The 15,341-nt window shown below is 41.7% G+C and overlaps 1 protein-coding gene across 39 annotated transcripts in view; it reads right to left on the reverse strand.

The window, feature by feature from the left end:
• Window positions 1–15,341, reverse strand: part of LOC101165834 (ankyrin-3) — a 113,422-nt gene that overhangs the window by 11,834 nt on the left and 86,247 nt on the right. For 30 of the 39 annotated variants that reach the window (XM_023963649.1, XM_023963665.1, XM_023963673.1 and 27 more), the window contains 13 exons: window positions 15,065–15,174; window positions 14,393–14,425; window positions 13,459–13,683; window positions 13,195–13,349; window positions 12,581–12,792; window positions 12,157–12,364; window positions 11,798–11,894; window positions 10,567–10,795; window positions 10,322–10,447; window positions 10,005–10,127; window positions 9,469–9,495; window positions 8,269–8,350; window positions 1,352–7,147 (listed from right to left, as the gene is read on the reverse strand). In XM_023963649.1, the coding sequence (XP_023819417.1) occupies window positions 1,352–7,147; window positions 8,269–8,350; window positions 9,469–9,495; window positions 10,005–10,127; window positions 10,322–10,447; window positions 10,567–10,795; window positions 11,798–11,894; window positions 12,157–12,364; window positions 12,581–12,792; window positions 13,195–13,349; window positions 13,459–13,683; window positions 14,393–14,425; window positions 15,065–15,174 (7,423 nt within the window). The remainder of the gene's footprint in view (window positions 1–1,351; window positions 7,148–8,268; window positions 8,351–9,468; window positions 9,496–10,004; window positions 10,128–10,321; window positions 10,448–10,566; window positions 10,796–11,797; window positions 11,895–12,156; window positions 12,365–12,580; window positions 12,793–13,194; window positions 13,350–13,458; window positions 13,684–14,392; window positions 14,426–15,064; window positions 15,175–15,341) is intronic. The other 9 variants (XM_023963647.1, XM_023963667.1, XM_023963670.1 and 6 more) reach the window with 5 other exon arrangements.

The raw sequence follows: 15,341 nt of genomic DNA on the forward strand, positions 1-15,341 counted from the left end.
GCCCTGTCCGTCGTCGCCACCTTTGCCCTTACGGACGCGGCCCCGGCCTCAGCCCTCGAACCTCTACCAGACCTAGATGAGCGGGAGGGCTGGGAGGGCTGGGAGGGCTGGGAAGGCTGGGAGGCGTCCGACAGAGAGGTGCTCCGGGAGGTGCTGTCTTCCTCCGACTGCTCTGTCTGCGTCTTTTTCTCCTCGTCTGACAGGCGGTCCACCAACTTTAGCGTCTCCCCACTAATGTCTTTAAAGTATTCAATGGTGCGCTTACAAATCTCACTAGGGTTCTCTTTTCTGTCTTGTCTACATGCACCCTCGATTGTGACACTAGTAACTTGATTGCTGCTCTTAAATGGAAGTCGTGTGGGTAGCTGTATAGCTCTTGTCTCCTTTTCCAATTTCTTCATTAGCTGTGAGGTACCCTGAACTGGAAGTGGTGAACAAGTTGTAGCAGCAGGACTATTCTTTTTTATGTCCTTAATTGGGATTCTAGATCTGGGTGCTACTTTGGCAATGGCTGGCTCTCCTCTTTTTCTGATTTGAGCTGTTATTGCTTGTTTGGGTTTCTGTTTGCCAATAGCTGTCCCCTGAGTGTGAAATGACCACCCTGGTGCTTTAACTGGAAGTCGTGACTTGGGTTGCTTCACCTCACTTTCTTTGACGGTTTCATTTTTCTGTTCCTGTACTGGTCTGCTGTGGTGAACTTCTACTTTCTCCTCTAAGTCCCTATAGCATGTTGTTTCTATCCGACTAGCTTTCTGAAGGATGGGCTCTGATGAGGACTGTAAATTGAACACCACACTACCACACTGAATGTAGTTGGCCTGAACACTGGAGGACTCAAGATTATTGTTGTTGTTAAAGTTTTCTAAGGGGTACTCTTTTTTGTCTTGCTGTGGCTCAGCATGATTACTGGACTTTTTCTCTGTACACTGAGCCTCTGTGCTTATGTATTCTGGCACCACCTGACCCCCTGAAATCTCAGCTTTGCAATCGGTGACATCCCCTGAGTCTTTTTTCAGTGTTATAGAGGCAGCTATGCCCATCTTAATAGGAGTGCGTAATTTGGAATCAACCTTAGAGGCTGTGATTGTGCAAGAAGAAGCAGTCTCTGCTATGGCTTCACAGGCAGGAACATCAGTACCAGCATAGTCACTACCAGGTTGTGTGGGACTGCATTTTGCTGTAGCTTCTGCTGATGCTGTTGGTATAGTGCTGCTGTCTAAGTCAGTATCTACAACCTGAATCTTCCCATCTACTGTGTATCTCTCCCCTGTTTTTGATTGAGAGGAAAGTCCCCCCAGGATTTTGCCCCCTCGCCCCTTTTCCCCTGTTTTAGGGTCAGAGGAATGCTCACCAATCTGGAAAAACTGAAGCCTCTCTTCAACAAAGTCCCGCTTGCTCATGTCAATAGCACCACTGCGGGTCATCTCAAACATCTTTCCTTCGTGGAAAGGGAAGGGGTTAGGCTCACTAGTTGGTGTGCTCTCATCGGTTGGTGTTCGAGCAGGGGTTGTATCGGGTGTTGTTGCCTGCGATTTATCCTCCACCGATAAACTGAAGGGCTTTGGGTCTTCCTCTTTTGCTTTTGGATCAAAAACCCCTTCATTGTCAACCCCCTTTGTGGACCAGGGATCAAAGTCCAATCCTTTGGTGGCAACCGTTTTAAAGGTTGAATTAAGTTCCTCTTCAAGCTGGTAGCCAAAACAGTTCTCTCCAAAGCCGTGTCTATCTGGATGTCTTCCTTCAAGTGTATAATCTTTTTCAGCCCCATCACTATTCTTGGAAGATTTGCTGCTTTTAGCATTTCCATTGTCCCCACCATCTTCACATTTTTCCTCCTCTATCACTTCTAGCTTAGACTGACTAAATGAGCGGTCAGTCATTTTTCCATCATTGGACAGACTTGAAGTTTTTGGGTCTTCACTCAGTCCATCATCCTCATCTTGAAGGTCATAACCATCTAAAGAGTCTATTTCAGTTGCATCTGTGTCATGGGAGAATTCTGCTGTAGTTGCTAAGGAACAGTCAGTGATTGACTGATCGTTGCCGTTTTGTTCAAAGTCAGCATCATCTCCCTTTAAAACACCGTTAACTCCAGAGTCATTATTTCCATTTTTCTCAGATTTTTTTTGTTTTGAGCGTTTTTCTCCTCCTTCTTCTTTTATTTTAAATGTGTATTTCTTGACAGGAATGGGATGAAAGACGGATTCGTCATCACTAGAGTCGCTGTTATCTGCTCCTGGGGGGATAGGAGATGGTGGCTGCACCCTAATGACTGGTTCAGATAAGAGGTGCCTATCATGCTCCTCTTGGAGATTTACCTCCATCATTTCTGTCTCTGCTTCAGAGGAAGCCTGTGAACCTTTTTTCTTAGGGCCAGACTGCTCCGCCTCTAAGGGGGGAGGTGGTGGAAACTCTATATAAGCAACTCTTTTTTCTCCCAACTTCCTTCTCTCTCCATCTTGATTTTTACTGCGAATCTCCGGAGAAGGTGGTTTAGATTTTTCTTTAGAGGGTTCCTTGTAGATGAAGGTCTTCCCCTCTTCTTCTTCAGACTCCTCTGGGATAGGGCTGGGCATGCCAGTCATGAAGCCTATCGCAGAGTCTGGGGCTCTGGAGGCTAGACTCATTTCCTCCAAGCTGGGAGTCTCAGGAGTAACAGGGCTTCGACCAGAGCTGTCCATGAAAGTCACTTGTTCCAGAGTGTCATCTTCTGGACTTCCTTGAGGAGATGGAGACTGCTTTTGTTTGACAGTGTAAAATGCACCCCTACTCTCATGGACTGTCCTACTCTCATGGCTCACTATCTTTTTGTATGTTCCCAGCTGCCCCGAGGCTTCCTCCTTTTCATACTGCTTTCCTACTTGGATGCTGACATACACAGGCAATGGTTTAATATCTTTAAAACCTTCAGTTATGACCACAGGTGTCACTTGACCCAAATACTCTATCTGGTCATCATCAACACCATTACACAACACATTGGACTGACTACTGTCTGGCGTAGATTTTCCACTTGATAAACCTTGAGTAGATTTATTGGATTCAGAGCTACCTTTAGACTGATTTCTAGCTGAAATGGCTGTCCGAGACCCAGATTTTTCATGAGATTCATCTAACGTTAAATATGGAGAGAATTTCTGTTTTTCTGGGTAATTAGATGACTTTTTTACAGGAATTTGTGATTCCGAGTTTTTTTTTAGACTACTGTTGCAATTTGGACTATCTCTGACCACATATTCTGTATAGATTACTTTCTTAGCTGCTTCTTGTCTTTGTGAATCATTTTTGTTGAAATCATTTGCCGAATTATGTGATGATTTGGGAGATTGAGGGTTATAATGTCCATACCTTTGGCCATCCCTAGTTTTGAACAAGGAGCTTTCTTCCTGAGCTTTCTCTTTTTCACTAGTTGCATGTTTGGGAGAAAATGCATTTGAGTCATTGCCAATACATTTTCTCTGAGTCACTGGAGTGTCTGGAGTTTTTGAAACACTACTTCCACCAAATATCTGATACACAGGTAGTTTAGTTTCCTGGAGTTTCCTCACTGGAAGGTTGGAATTTTGTCCACTCTGAGGACTTCTCTGTTGTCTTTGAGCCTCTTGCTCAAACTTCAGTCGCACTGCACTGACTTTGGAAGATGTCATTTGAGAAGATTTAAGACTATCACCAACACTTCTTTGTGATGTATCATCTCTTTGTTTTCGAGAATCTGTATCTGAAAACTGCAGCAATGCTCTCCTTTCTGGGCTACTAGGTAAACTGGCACATTTTCTGTCACTTGAGGCGAACTTGTCTCTGAGTCTTTCTCTATTCCATTCTTCCCCAATGCACCCACTTCTATATGGTGACCTCTCGGGACTACTTTGTGTTGAACTAGGCCCTGATCGCGATTCTCTGAAGTCTGGCCTGCGAGATTTTTTCTCTGGAGATGACAGTTCGTCATTGAGTTGTTCTGTTTTATCTCTAAAAAACTGTGATACTTCACTCAGTTTCTCTTCTGCCTCTTTAACAGTTCTGTCAACTCTGTCCTCATACATTATTTGCCCAACTTCATTATTTTGAGTGTCATCTGACACACGCATCCAAACAGAATGCTTTGGACTACCAGGCTCAGATGAATACTGCAGAAGTGTCAATTTGTCAAAGTTATCATCAACATTTGCCAAGTGCCCAGACTGGTCATAGGCATTTCTTGATGACCTAAAAACATACTCTGTTCTTGGTGCAGATGACCTACCTTCACTATAAGTACTTCTGTCTGGTGAATGAAAGCGAGACCGATCTCTCAGATACTCTTCTGTGTCAGAATACGAACGGTCAAGCTTCTCAGAAAGTAGCATTTTCTCTGCAAAATTGTAAGATTCCCCCCTAAGTTCTGATAATTCATCCTCATTGAACTCTACAGACTGCTGGCTAAGAAGCTTTAATGTTTTGTAGGAATCATCTGCTATGAGTTGTGCTGAACTAGGGCGACTGTCGTCCTCCTGTGACATGGGTGTGTTTACTCTGGATGAGTCAATAAAAACTGAGGGTAATTCTTCAGGCTCTTCCTCATCTTGCCGACTGCCTGGGTAGAAGAACATTTCTTTTTCTGTGTGGTTTTTAGTTTCTCTGATAATAACCTCTGTTGGCTCTGTTTTATTGCCCTTTTCAATATGAACCTCAATTATCCGTTCAACTTTTGGTTTGGAGTTGACATCCTCAAGGACTCTTTGTGAAATTTCCTCGTTGCTGGACCTGTGCTCAAACAGCCCAGCTAGCTCCCTGGAAGGGTCTTTGCCTGACTGAAAAGCCTTCATTATGTCATGAACAGACATTGTTTCTTCACATCTCTCTGATGCTGCTTCTTTGCCAGGTGGTTTGTGGTATACCATCCTGGTGGTGGTAGTGATGTGAGTTTCCTCTTTTACTCTCATCCCTTTTGGATCTTCATCTGGGCTGACCTTTACTGAACTGCATTTATTTGGATCTCCAGTAGATGTAAACTGAGTTTGACTTTTAGAACCAGAATCAATATACTTGACAGAATGTGTATCCTCCATGGTGGGCTGAGTTTTATCCTCTGGCTCATAGCTCCTGATGACATGGACAACCTCTGTCCTAGTTTCAGTGATCACTGGAGGCGCAGGCATATCTTGAAAAAGGGCCTTAGGACCCATACCTTCTGCGCTTTGTGGGGCAGAAGGTGTCCTCTCACTCCTCGTCTCAAACCCACTGTCTGATAGGGGGCTTTTATCTTGTTCATGTGAAATATCATCAGGGGACTCCAGAACAGTGTCTGACCCAAAAAGTGCATCTGCTACTTTGCTGATTTCCCTGTCTGAAGGTGAAGAACGCATGTTTGTTGGAGGCATTTTAAGCTTATGTTCTTGAACTGCTATAGTTGGTTTTAAGACTCTTTTATGCTTCTCTTTTCCCTCTCCTTCTCTTCTGTCCTCATCAGTTTTATGCTTTCCTTCTGGGACTTTAGAGAAAGTGCTGCTTCCTACATCATTGACCAGGTAGTCAACTACTTTGGAAAGACTGAAATCTGGAGAAGATTTTGTTCCTGTTTGGTGAACTACTGTCTCATATCTTGGTGGATAGCTCCAATTGCTTGGTGGCTGTTCAACTTGTATTTTTGAGAAGTGAATGTCATCTAATGACCCTCTTGCTGGGGAAACTCTACCATCCTTCCCAACATCTTTGGTGAGGATTTCACTCACTTTTACCAAATCCTGCTTGACTTTCTCCACAATCCGGTATGGTTCCTCATCCTCTAGCTTACCCTCTTTGGGAGAATCAGACCGAAATCCTTTACTGGATGAAGAAGAATTTGGGTCTGTCTGCAAAATGGCAGACATTCTTATCAAATCCTCTTTCATTTCAGCAACATCCTTCAGAATCTCTTGGCTAGATGAGAGTGGGGATGTAGTTTTAGATTTAATACCAGGAGGTAAATGAGGAGCTTTGATGGGAGAAAGAGTTCTTGCAAAAGACGACTCATTCCGCGCATTCACCTCAGATGGCACAGACTTCCTTGGGGAAAGAAGAGCAGCGGCTGCTGAGGACACCTCTGGCAACTTTTTAAACTGTGACTCTGGCAACACACTTGTAACGGAATAAACAGGAACAGTCGTTGTGCTGGATGTTACAGCAGTGGTGGCATTGGGCGTGGATCTCAAAGGGGCATAAAGGGAACCAGAAGCTGATGACCTAATTGACTGATATGAGGATGAAGCAGAGGAGGACAAGGACTTCAGGGTGCCATAGCCTGCAGAACAAGAATTTAATGTTTTTTCAACCTCATCAAAAGCTGCGTTGACGCTTGAAGTTGCTGCATTAGTGGTTGCTTGTATTCTCTCCTGTAGACTACTTGTGAGAAGTGGTGTTGGGGATAAAGATCGGTACTGTGTTGGTGACAAAGTTCCATTAATCAGCCCTGCAGCACTTGGGGGGGTACTGGATTTGAGGGGTGATGAAAAAGAAGAGAAAAGATTTCTTGCAGAACCAGTGGCATCTGAGGCAAATGAGCGAACAGAGGAGAGACCAGGAACAGTTTTGATGGGTGAGGAGGAAGATGGTGTGCCACTAGAGCTTCCCAGTACAGTCTTGTAGGGCAGTGGAGAACTGAACATGTTGAGGGATGATTTTGGAGAGGTTGGCGGGGTCAGGCCAATGGATATTCTGTCAAGAACAGTGCTTCCTCCTCCAGAAGTAGTTATGGGGGAGATTCTAGCTGACAATGCTGATAATCCTTTCATGGATCCAGGGTCTGGGGCACTTCTCCCTGGAGAGGCCAGGGGACTGGGGGTGATCTGAACAGGGTACTGGGATTGTTGGACTACAGTTTTAATAGGAGAAGAGATGGTTCTATATGATCGGATGGGGGAGGCGGTGTCACTAACTGACTTTACAGAAGAGGCAGGTGATCCAGGGATGTTGCTCTTGATGGGGGAGACAGAGTTGATGGACCAGACAGACTTCAGTGGAGAGGCAGAGGGCGTGTTGGATGACGAACTGGAGAGGGAGCCAAATCCAGACTTGGTTTGGCCAGGGATGGCGACAGGAACAGGCGACCACGCCTGATAAGATCTCGTTGAAAAGACAGGTTTGTGAGGGTAGCTAGAAGGCTGTGTTCTCGGCGAGCTTCGATCAGTAGTTTCTTCAACAATAATTCAAATCAAAACAATAAGGAATTAAACATAAAATTAACATAAAAAAATGAAATAAAATGTAAGAAACAGAAAGAGAAGTTTGTGTCAGTCAGAATTGGTACTATTCACAGCAGCAAGGCAAATATTTATACATATGTAAGAAATGCTCATTTTGTAGAGTGATATGGCTAAATGACAAAATAACTCAATACAAAATGGAGTGTGTATGGAAACAAAAATGCATGTAAAATGGTATCATTGACAACATAAAAACAACTCAAAACAGAAACAAAGGCATCAGTGGATTCCATTGACTTTGGTTGTATTCAATAGTCATTGCCCCCAAGCAACGTTATCCTGAACTACACAAATAAGAAAGTGTTTCGTTTTTAAATTGGTACATTTCCAATGCCAGATGACCCCTAGTTTAATATTAAAAAATGTTTTGTTTTTTCATAACTTAATCACATGAGGTTGCACTTTACATGGCTGTGCAGAATGCCCTGAAATAAACCGTTTCATCAGCAGTTTCTTACAATTTTGTTTAACAATTTTAAGAAGACTTAAGGTTTGTCTGTCTTTATCAAAGGGAAACTGCAGGCACATGAAGTAAAGTGCAACCCGTTGGACAATCATAACACTCGCACATAGTTATAAAGCCAATAAAAATGAAATGGCCAATAAGGAGAGTGCAAACAATTTGGAATAATTTTTATTCAACACGACTTAAAACACTGGTTTTATGAATAAGCAGACAGGGGCTCTACAGTAACAAAACAAGAGAGCACTTGATACAGGGAGACAGTTTTCGACATGGGGTGGGTAAGCAAAGCAAAACACACAGGAAACCATGCACATGTTTGATGATGCTTGGTGGTAAGAACAAATGACTGTAAACCATGTTTTATCAAGGACACACGATGAGTGGGAAATAAATATGTGCACTGTGATTGAGCCACAAGTGGAATAGACTTCCCTGTGGCTCTAAACAAGAAGATGCAGTTGTAGAAAATTGATGGATGTATGGATTGATAGATATAGTTGGGTTTTAGCCAATATAGTGTGAAAAATAACAACAATATACGTCAAAATAATGTAAACTTTAACTAAAGTAAAAGTGGACACTCACTCGCTGCTGGGTCGGTCAAATAGCTGTAGCGCTTACGTAAAGCTAAGGAGGCAAAGGTATGACGTCGTTCTGGCTTTTCAGTCTGAAAAAAAAAACAACAAAAAAAAAGAAAATATGCTTTAACATAAAAATAAAATAACTGTAGCTCAAAATATTTAAAATAAAGATTTATTAAATGTATTTATTAATGGTAACTCCTGTAGGACACAGGAATACTTGTGTTTTTAGTAATTTTGCACATGCCATTAGTAGCAACACAAGGAGGCGCTGAAGATGTGCATTAGTGTTTCCTCCTGAGACTCTTTGCCCACATCTCTCCACTTGCTTCATGTGTCAAAGAATGAGGAAAGTTAAGCTTCCACTTAGGTCAAGTACGTCAAATAAATTCCCTTTTATCTGGAAGACACATTCCTCGGTTCATCACCAGATGTGGTGTCATGGTAACCTTATTAAATTACTCAATAACAGAGTTTAAACTTTGGCTTGAAACGAGGCTCCAATAAAGTCCGTAGTATAAACAAAGTGATTGACTAACCTGAAGGAGCATGTGCTCTTACAGCAATATATGGTAGTTTTATCCCTTGTTATTTGTTGTTATTTGGTTATTTATTTGGTGTTCAGCTAAAAATAGGTTGACAAATAATTGTAGTACACTTGGTCTCTATTATTGGTATCTAATAGCTAGATCTCTATTACACAAAGAAATGTGTCTGCATGCAGTAGGAATTGTCACAAATCCATAGGACAAGAGAGAAAACCAACCTAATAGTAGAAAATAGTGGGTAAGTAGACAAATAACAAGTATTGTTTGTTTGTTTTTATGCTGAAAAAGACTCATTTTCTATGAGTTAGTATGATGAGGACTTGTTGAAAATGTATGGGAAAGAAGAGTAATGAAAAAAAGCTGGGATGTGGCGCAGCATTTGGCTACTTCGGACTTTTGATAAGGACAACAGTAAATAATTCTTTGCTGTATGAAACAAAAGCCACTCATGCACTGTAGGGTTCATTTCAGCGATGCCCTAGTTGTGTTAAAGCAAAGCAGTCAGCTACATCTCACTAACTCGGGTTCTGCACAGAGACAAAATATTTGCAGCGCACATATTTCTTCCAGCATTTGCAAACTAAGCAAAAAAAGAAAGAAAAAAAAACATCGACATAGAAGAAGCAGTTCCATGTGATGATGAAGAATTTGTTTACCTCATCATCAGGATCAGACTCCATATCCTGTGGTATTCCAAGATGCATTGCAGGAGAGGGGAGAGATGGCACAATGGAGAGCAGGGGCATTATAGTGAGCAGGGGCGGGGGGTGGGGGGTGGAAATAAAACTCAGGGGATGAGAATGAAGCAGCAAAAACAACAAAAGGCATCAGAAAAAGTCTTTGGCATTAATAGAAAAATTAAACAAGCAAAACAACAAAAGCAGAAGCAAAAAATGCAGTTTCTTGTGATCAATCAACACCACAACAAACATAAAAAAAACGTTTTTTTCCATCACTTTCAGTGAGCCATGCAACCAAAAAAGGTGCAGTGTGCATGTGTGGCACACCTGTATTGTGTTGGGTCTCATGGCAGAGGCTTTAATTATCAATTTAAAAATTCACGAGCACCAAGTCTGGACCGATTGACCTCTAATGACCTGTGTCAGGACATCATTGCTTATGGTATGGCAACCTTATTTACATGTAGATGATATGACATGTTCTCAACTGATGGAAACTCCACGCAGCCTACCTTCTTGTGGGTTGGCAGTGTGATATTCAAATTGCATATGGCAGTCTGTGGAAGGCCTTTCGAGGTTTTCGGCTCGCTCAGGAAGGAAAGGCGGCCACATGGCTCCTGGCCCACATCTCTAACCTGTCGAGTGTGGCAGAACAGTTAATGTGGAGCAATTGCAAAGACAATAGATTCAGACAAATTAACATTTATATACCCTTAAATTAAAAACTGGAAATATTGGGATTTTATTTTTAAGCATATCACCCAAATCATAAATATAAAAAAACTCTTTTTTAGGTGCTTGTAAGGCTAAAATAAAAAAAGTCTTCTACCTTTACGTTGAAGGGAAGTCTGTTTTCCTTGAATGAGTAAAAGTTAAAAACCAGCTGCTGCCCACTTTTGATGAGAGGTGACAGATTGCCATAACAATCCAGAAAGATAGGCTTCCCCTCAAGAACCTAAAAGGATCATAAGATCAAAAATGCATTCTCAAAGCATGAACCTTTGGAAGAAGACACTAAAAAAGGTTTATTTTGATCTATTCTTTTATTTCATTTTTTACACTGAAAGTACTCACCTCGATGTCTTTGCTTCGAGCCACTTCCTCAAAGTTCTCCTGTTGCTCCAGGGTTTTGTCCACCTTATCATCCGTCATGCAGAAGCAGCGCAGCCGTGCCTCCACAGCGTCATTCATCTTGGCGAACACCACAAACTTGGCCAGGTAGGGCACGCAGATTAGCTCCCGGTATAACTGAGACGCTAGACTCACCGTCTCAGGAATCTGGTGACAGTCTGCGAGCCAGAACCTGAGCAGGAAACATAAAGTGGAGGATGATATAAATATTAATGCTAAGTGAAAAAAAAGTTGTCCCGTTTTTTTTTTATTGAATTGCAACTTTCGTATGCTAACATCAACCATCAGAAGCTATTTTGTCTAAGGGCCACTAACAGACAAACGAAAGAATTGTGGCATTTTACTTGAGACTACATAAAGAATTTTTAATATCAAGCAGCACACTCGCCACATGATTTGAATCTAACTAGAAAAAAAAGTGCATGACTTTGTGTACTTAACGCCAATCAGCTGCTAAACTGCAATTAGTTTAGGAGAATGCCACAACAATCTACAGATTCATTAACAGGCCCATCAGGCAGCACACACAAAAAACATTTTTTATTCTGCAAAAATGTCATATAAAATAAGTCCTTCAAGTCAACTTAAAAAGCCAGGCATTGAATTGCATGCAGATGGAGAAACCCCTACTTTGAGTTAAGTATTTTTAAACTTCTTATTATCTCTTGACAATAACTTTAATAGCAGAAAACAGGCATTTAGCCTATAATAACCTTTTCATGAAGTAATATTTTATCTAAAACAATACAAATTTGGCTCCTAAAATGCTTTATGTAAAGTTCTAAAAATAAAAATCAATAAATTACTAAATAATAATTAAAAACAAGGAACATGATATATATGTATAGATTTTTGTTGTTAAAGAATTCAGATTTACATTTAAAAACCTGTTTACTTTGAGCTAGAAACTCACAGAAACTCATTCTTTGCATTTTATTTTATGAATACTTTTCAAACTTCTGCACATTTTTCTTTTACTACCTTTGATGTAACTGCAGCTAATCTGTATTTTAATTAATGACTTTTTTAAAGATTTACATTGTTTAAAAACATGTTTAAAAAGGGCAATATAATGTACTAAGTCATATTAAGGGACATGATTTACAGCTTCTTGGGTTCATTTGGATTTACAGTATCAAAGGAAAAAAGTGTGTGTACTTTGTGCTTTTCTCACCTGGCCGACACATTTGTGGTGAAGGAGACACAGTCCGTGACAAAGGACAGTGGTGTGGTTCCTGTGATGTCCTCCCACTGCGCAGGAGACGTCCCTCCTGTGTGAATCGGGGCCAAAAGATGAGCTCACTCCCTGGCTGCCACTGCAAGTGCTTAGCTTTCATTTCTTTTCCTATTGAAGTTTTTAATAAACACTGAAATAAAGTGGCCACTGCCACTTAAGTATGATGTGTCACAAAAATCAAGAGCAGAAAATCCAAGAATAGAATCTAATTGACTTAAAATCAGTTCAGCAGAGGCTGCTTGGATGGTGAGGTGCTGCAGTATTGTCATGCTCTAGTAATCTGTAGGTTTGCTTGCCTGTGATGCTGCAAAGCAGACGAAGGCAGGGCGCAGAGTCGCCTCGGTGGCCGCTGGGATGGCCCTCCGCTGATCGAGGCGGAACAGGGATCGTCATGGTGATGGGCTTGTGGAACTTTCTCCTCCTGGGCTCTACAGTGACGATGGGGCTGAAGGTGGCTCTGTTTCCCAGGACTGCTCTGACCAGGTCATCGGGCACAGGCTGAGCCTAAACAGAAGCAAACAAAGCCAGAAGGAAAAGTTACTGTTAACTGATTTATTTTTAAGATTTTCAATTCCAGAATATCCAATCAGTTTAAAACATTTCTTATTATATAAGTAAAAGGCAAATCTATCAACAAATCTGGTCATGTTTTAACAAATTGTCCTTTTGAAAGTACAAGAGGGGATTGAGCCTTGGGTGATCCAACAAGTCTTTCCACACCTGCAACCCGACGCGGATCCTCTTAGTTAGGGCCCCCTGTGGAAAGGAGGCCTGGACCATGGGCACGGTGCTGCAGGACAGTACGCCTCCGTCTGGACCCATGTGATTGGACTCCTGCTTGATTCTTGACACCACAGCAAAATACTGAGGAAAATCTCTGGTCACTATGCGGCAAATGCGCTTCTTTTCCAGCTCGGCGGGACTATCCAGCTCTGTGACAAGATTTAAGGACAAGCAAACGATAGTATTTGTTTTATTCTATATTGTCTTAAAACAATTTTTTCTAACTCAAATATATTAATTTTCAGTTATTCTGTTACTTTTTAAATATAGTATTTAAACCGTCCTGCACAGATTTTGAAATTAAGAAATAACTAAAAGGGTTTTTTGGACTGCATCGCCATAATATTTTGACTTTTCACCATAATAGTTCAGGGACGTTTCAAGTATTAAGGTCATGGTTACAAAACTGTGGTAGCTAAAAAGCAAAAACTGCTCAAAAAGGAATTTAAAAGGATTCAGCATATACATTCTAATTTCTAAATCAACCCATGTGGGTTCAATTTAAATATAATTCATGTATAGAATTCCTGTTTTAAAAAAAACAACTCTACCTTCATCCATGCCGGCAAGCAGCTCTGTGAGGTCTTCTGGTCTAAAATCAGACTGGTGCTCTTTCCATGTGTCACCATTGTCACTCCTCAACACAATTAGCTCCCTTTCTTTGCCCCGCATGGAACCAAAATGAGGGATCTCCACAATCACAGGACTGAGGAGAAATAGTGTGTAGCTGAAGTTAGTATATGGTAACACATATTCACTGTCTGGTTATGATCATTTGACTCTGGAATCACTGCTTTTGTGAAATACAACCGTACCCGAGGAACTGTGCACCAGCAGGTCCCACCTCCACCAGCCGGCTCACCAGCCCCTCCCCTTCCACCATGGGTGGGGGGTAGGCCAGTTTGTGCCTTTTAGCTAGGCGGCATGTAATCCGTGTGGGTGCCGTGCACTTCCTGGGAGGAATGATGATGCGCATGCCGTTATGGCGGCTGCCTCTCATGGAACCACCGCGAGCGTCAACCATGAAGCTGACCAGGAACCTGCACAAGGAAAAAAAACTTCCATTTCAGAGGTGGCAAGGGAGCGGAGAGTTGAAGAGCAAGACGACCATGGACACACGTGAGGAAGACGATTCCCATGCTGTGATCACTGTACACCCAAATAAAGAAGAAATTGAAATTAAAAAAAGGAGAGCAAGAGATAAGACGAGAGATTAAAGTAAAAAAGAATGCTTCAAGCTCTGAAACTTTGCAGTTCTCATCTTCAGAATCCTCAGATTAAAACATTTTAAGGCGTCTGAAACTAAACAAGATGCAAACAAAGAAAAGAACGTTTCGTTTCTTGTTTGGAGGAGATTTTAGTCAAAGTTTCAGCTCCTCAAAGCAGTATTCAGTGATCAAAATTCCAACACTTGCCACAAATGTTTGTTAATTTGTCCGCCATCTCTTTTGAATAAAGATCCCACTCATATATCCAACACACCTCTGCTACCAACTCGTTTTTTCCTACACCGTTACAAGCAGAATTCCTGTAAAATTCTGTAACGTTGAGTGAAAGAGGGATGTTAATGAAGGACTCCCAACACGGTTCTGAACTCTACGCCATACAAATGAAACACCAGACCACACAGATGAGACGAGCACAGAACGGAAAGAGAGGAGACAGGGACAAGATGGGTGGGTGGGGGTGGGGGTGTGTTAAAGACATCACTGCGGCATCATGGGTGTAAGCAGCAAGCTCAGTCATCACCTGGAGTCATACTGAGGGAGCGGGGAGTTGGAGCTGCAAAATAAACACATGGAGACAATGCAGGAGGCAAACCCCCAGAACCTAGTTTTAGTATCAACACTTCAAATAGCCCAACAGGGATCTGTAACTACCACAGATGGGAAAAGACTTAAAGAATTAAATACGGGAGGGGGACATAAAAAAAAAAATAATAACACACACTGAGGACAATGTGGTAGTGACTAAAAGAAACAAAAATAGAAGTCTAAAAAAGAGCGATGACAGATCCCAAAATGATATTTCTAATCACAATGAAGACACATTTTCCATCTATTGTCATTTATTCAAAGCATGCACATGACATGAAAGCAGCATTTTATTGCTTTACTCAATAAAAAACATGGCCTGTGCTTTTCTCTAGGTTTTAATAAAAATAGCAAAATGTTCGCAAATGTGGGTGAACGTCTGGAGCATGTCTACATACTGAAGGAATGAAACAAGATGTTTAGTGGATGACGCATGTCCCTCTTTGCTGTAAAGTAATGTTTTTACATCAGCTGCTTCTCATCTGCAAGCCTCCCTGGAGACTGAGACTGTAGAAAAATGGGTTGGGGCCAAATGGTACAGCATGTGTGCCTCTGAGCGTGTACATGCCGGTAAATGGGTTTTAAAGAGATCTGATTCTTTTCTTACCCAGAGTGAATGGGGCTGGATACTGTGTTATGACTGTGGTCCATCGTGTCTGGAGTCCAGCTGTATCGCCGCATACACTCTGAGCTGTAGTCTCTGGTCACAGCAAGGTGCTGGAGTGAAGTAAAGAAGAGAAGATGAGGGAGGATTAGAATAGATTTTAACTGGAACATAAAAGATAAAAAACAAATGGAAAGAAAATGGATGGAACAAAACGTTCCCCTTGGGTCTTCATGACTTTTATATTGATGCATGAATCAAAATATTAGGGGCATACATG

The sequence above is a fragment of the Oryzias latipes genome, chromosome 15, assembly GCF_002234675.1.
Source record: "Oryzias latipes chromosome 15, ASM223467v1".
NCBI classification, from domain to species: Eukaryota; Metazoa; Chordata; class Actinopteri; order Beloniformes; family Adrianichthyidae; genus Oryzias; species Oryzias latipes.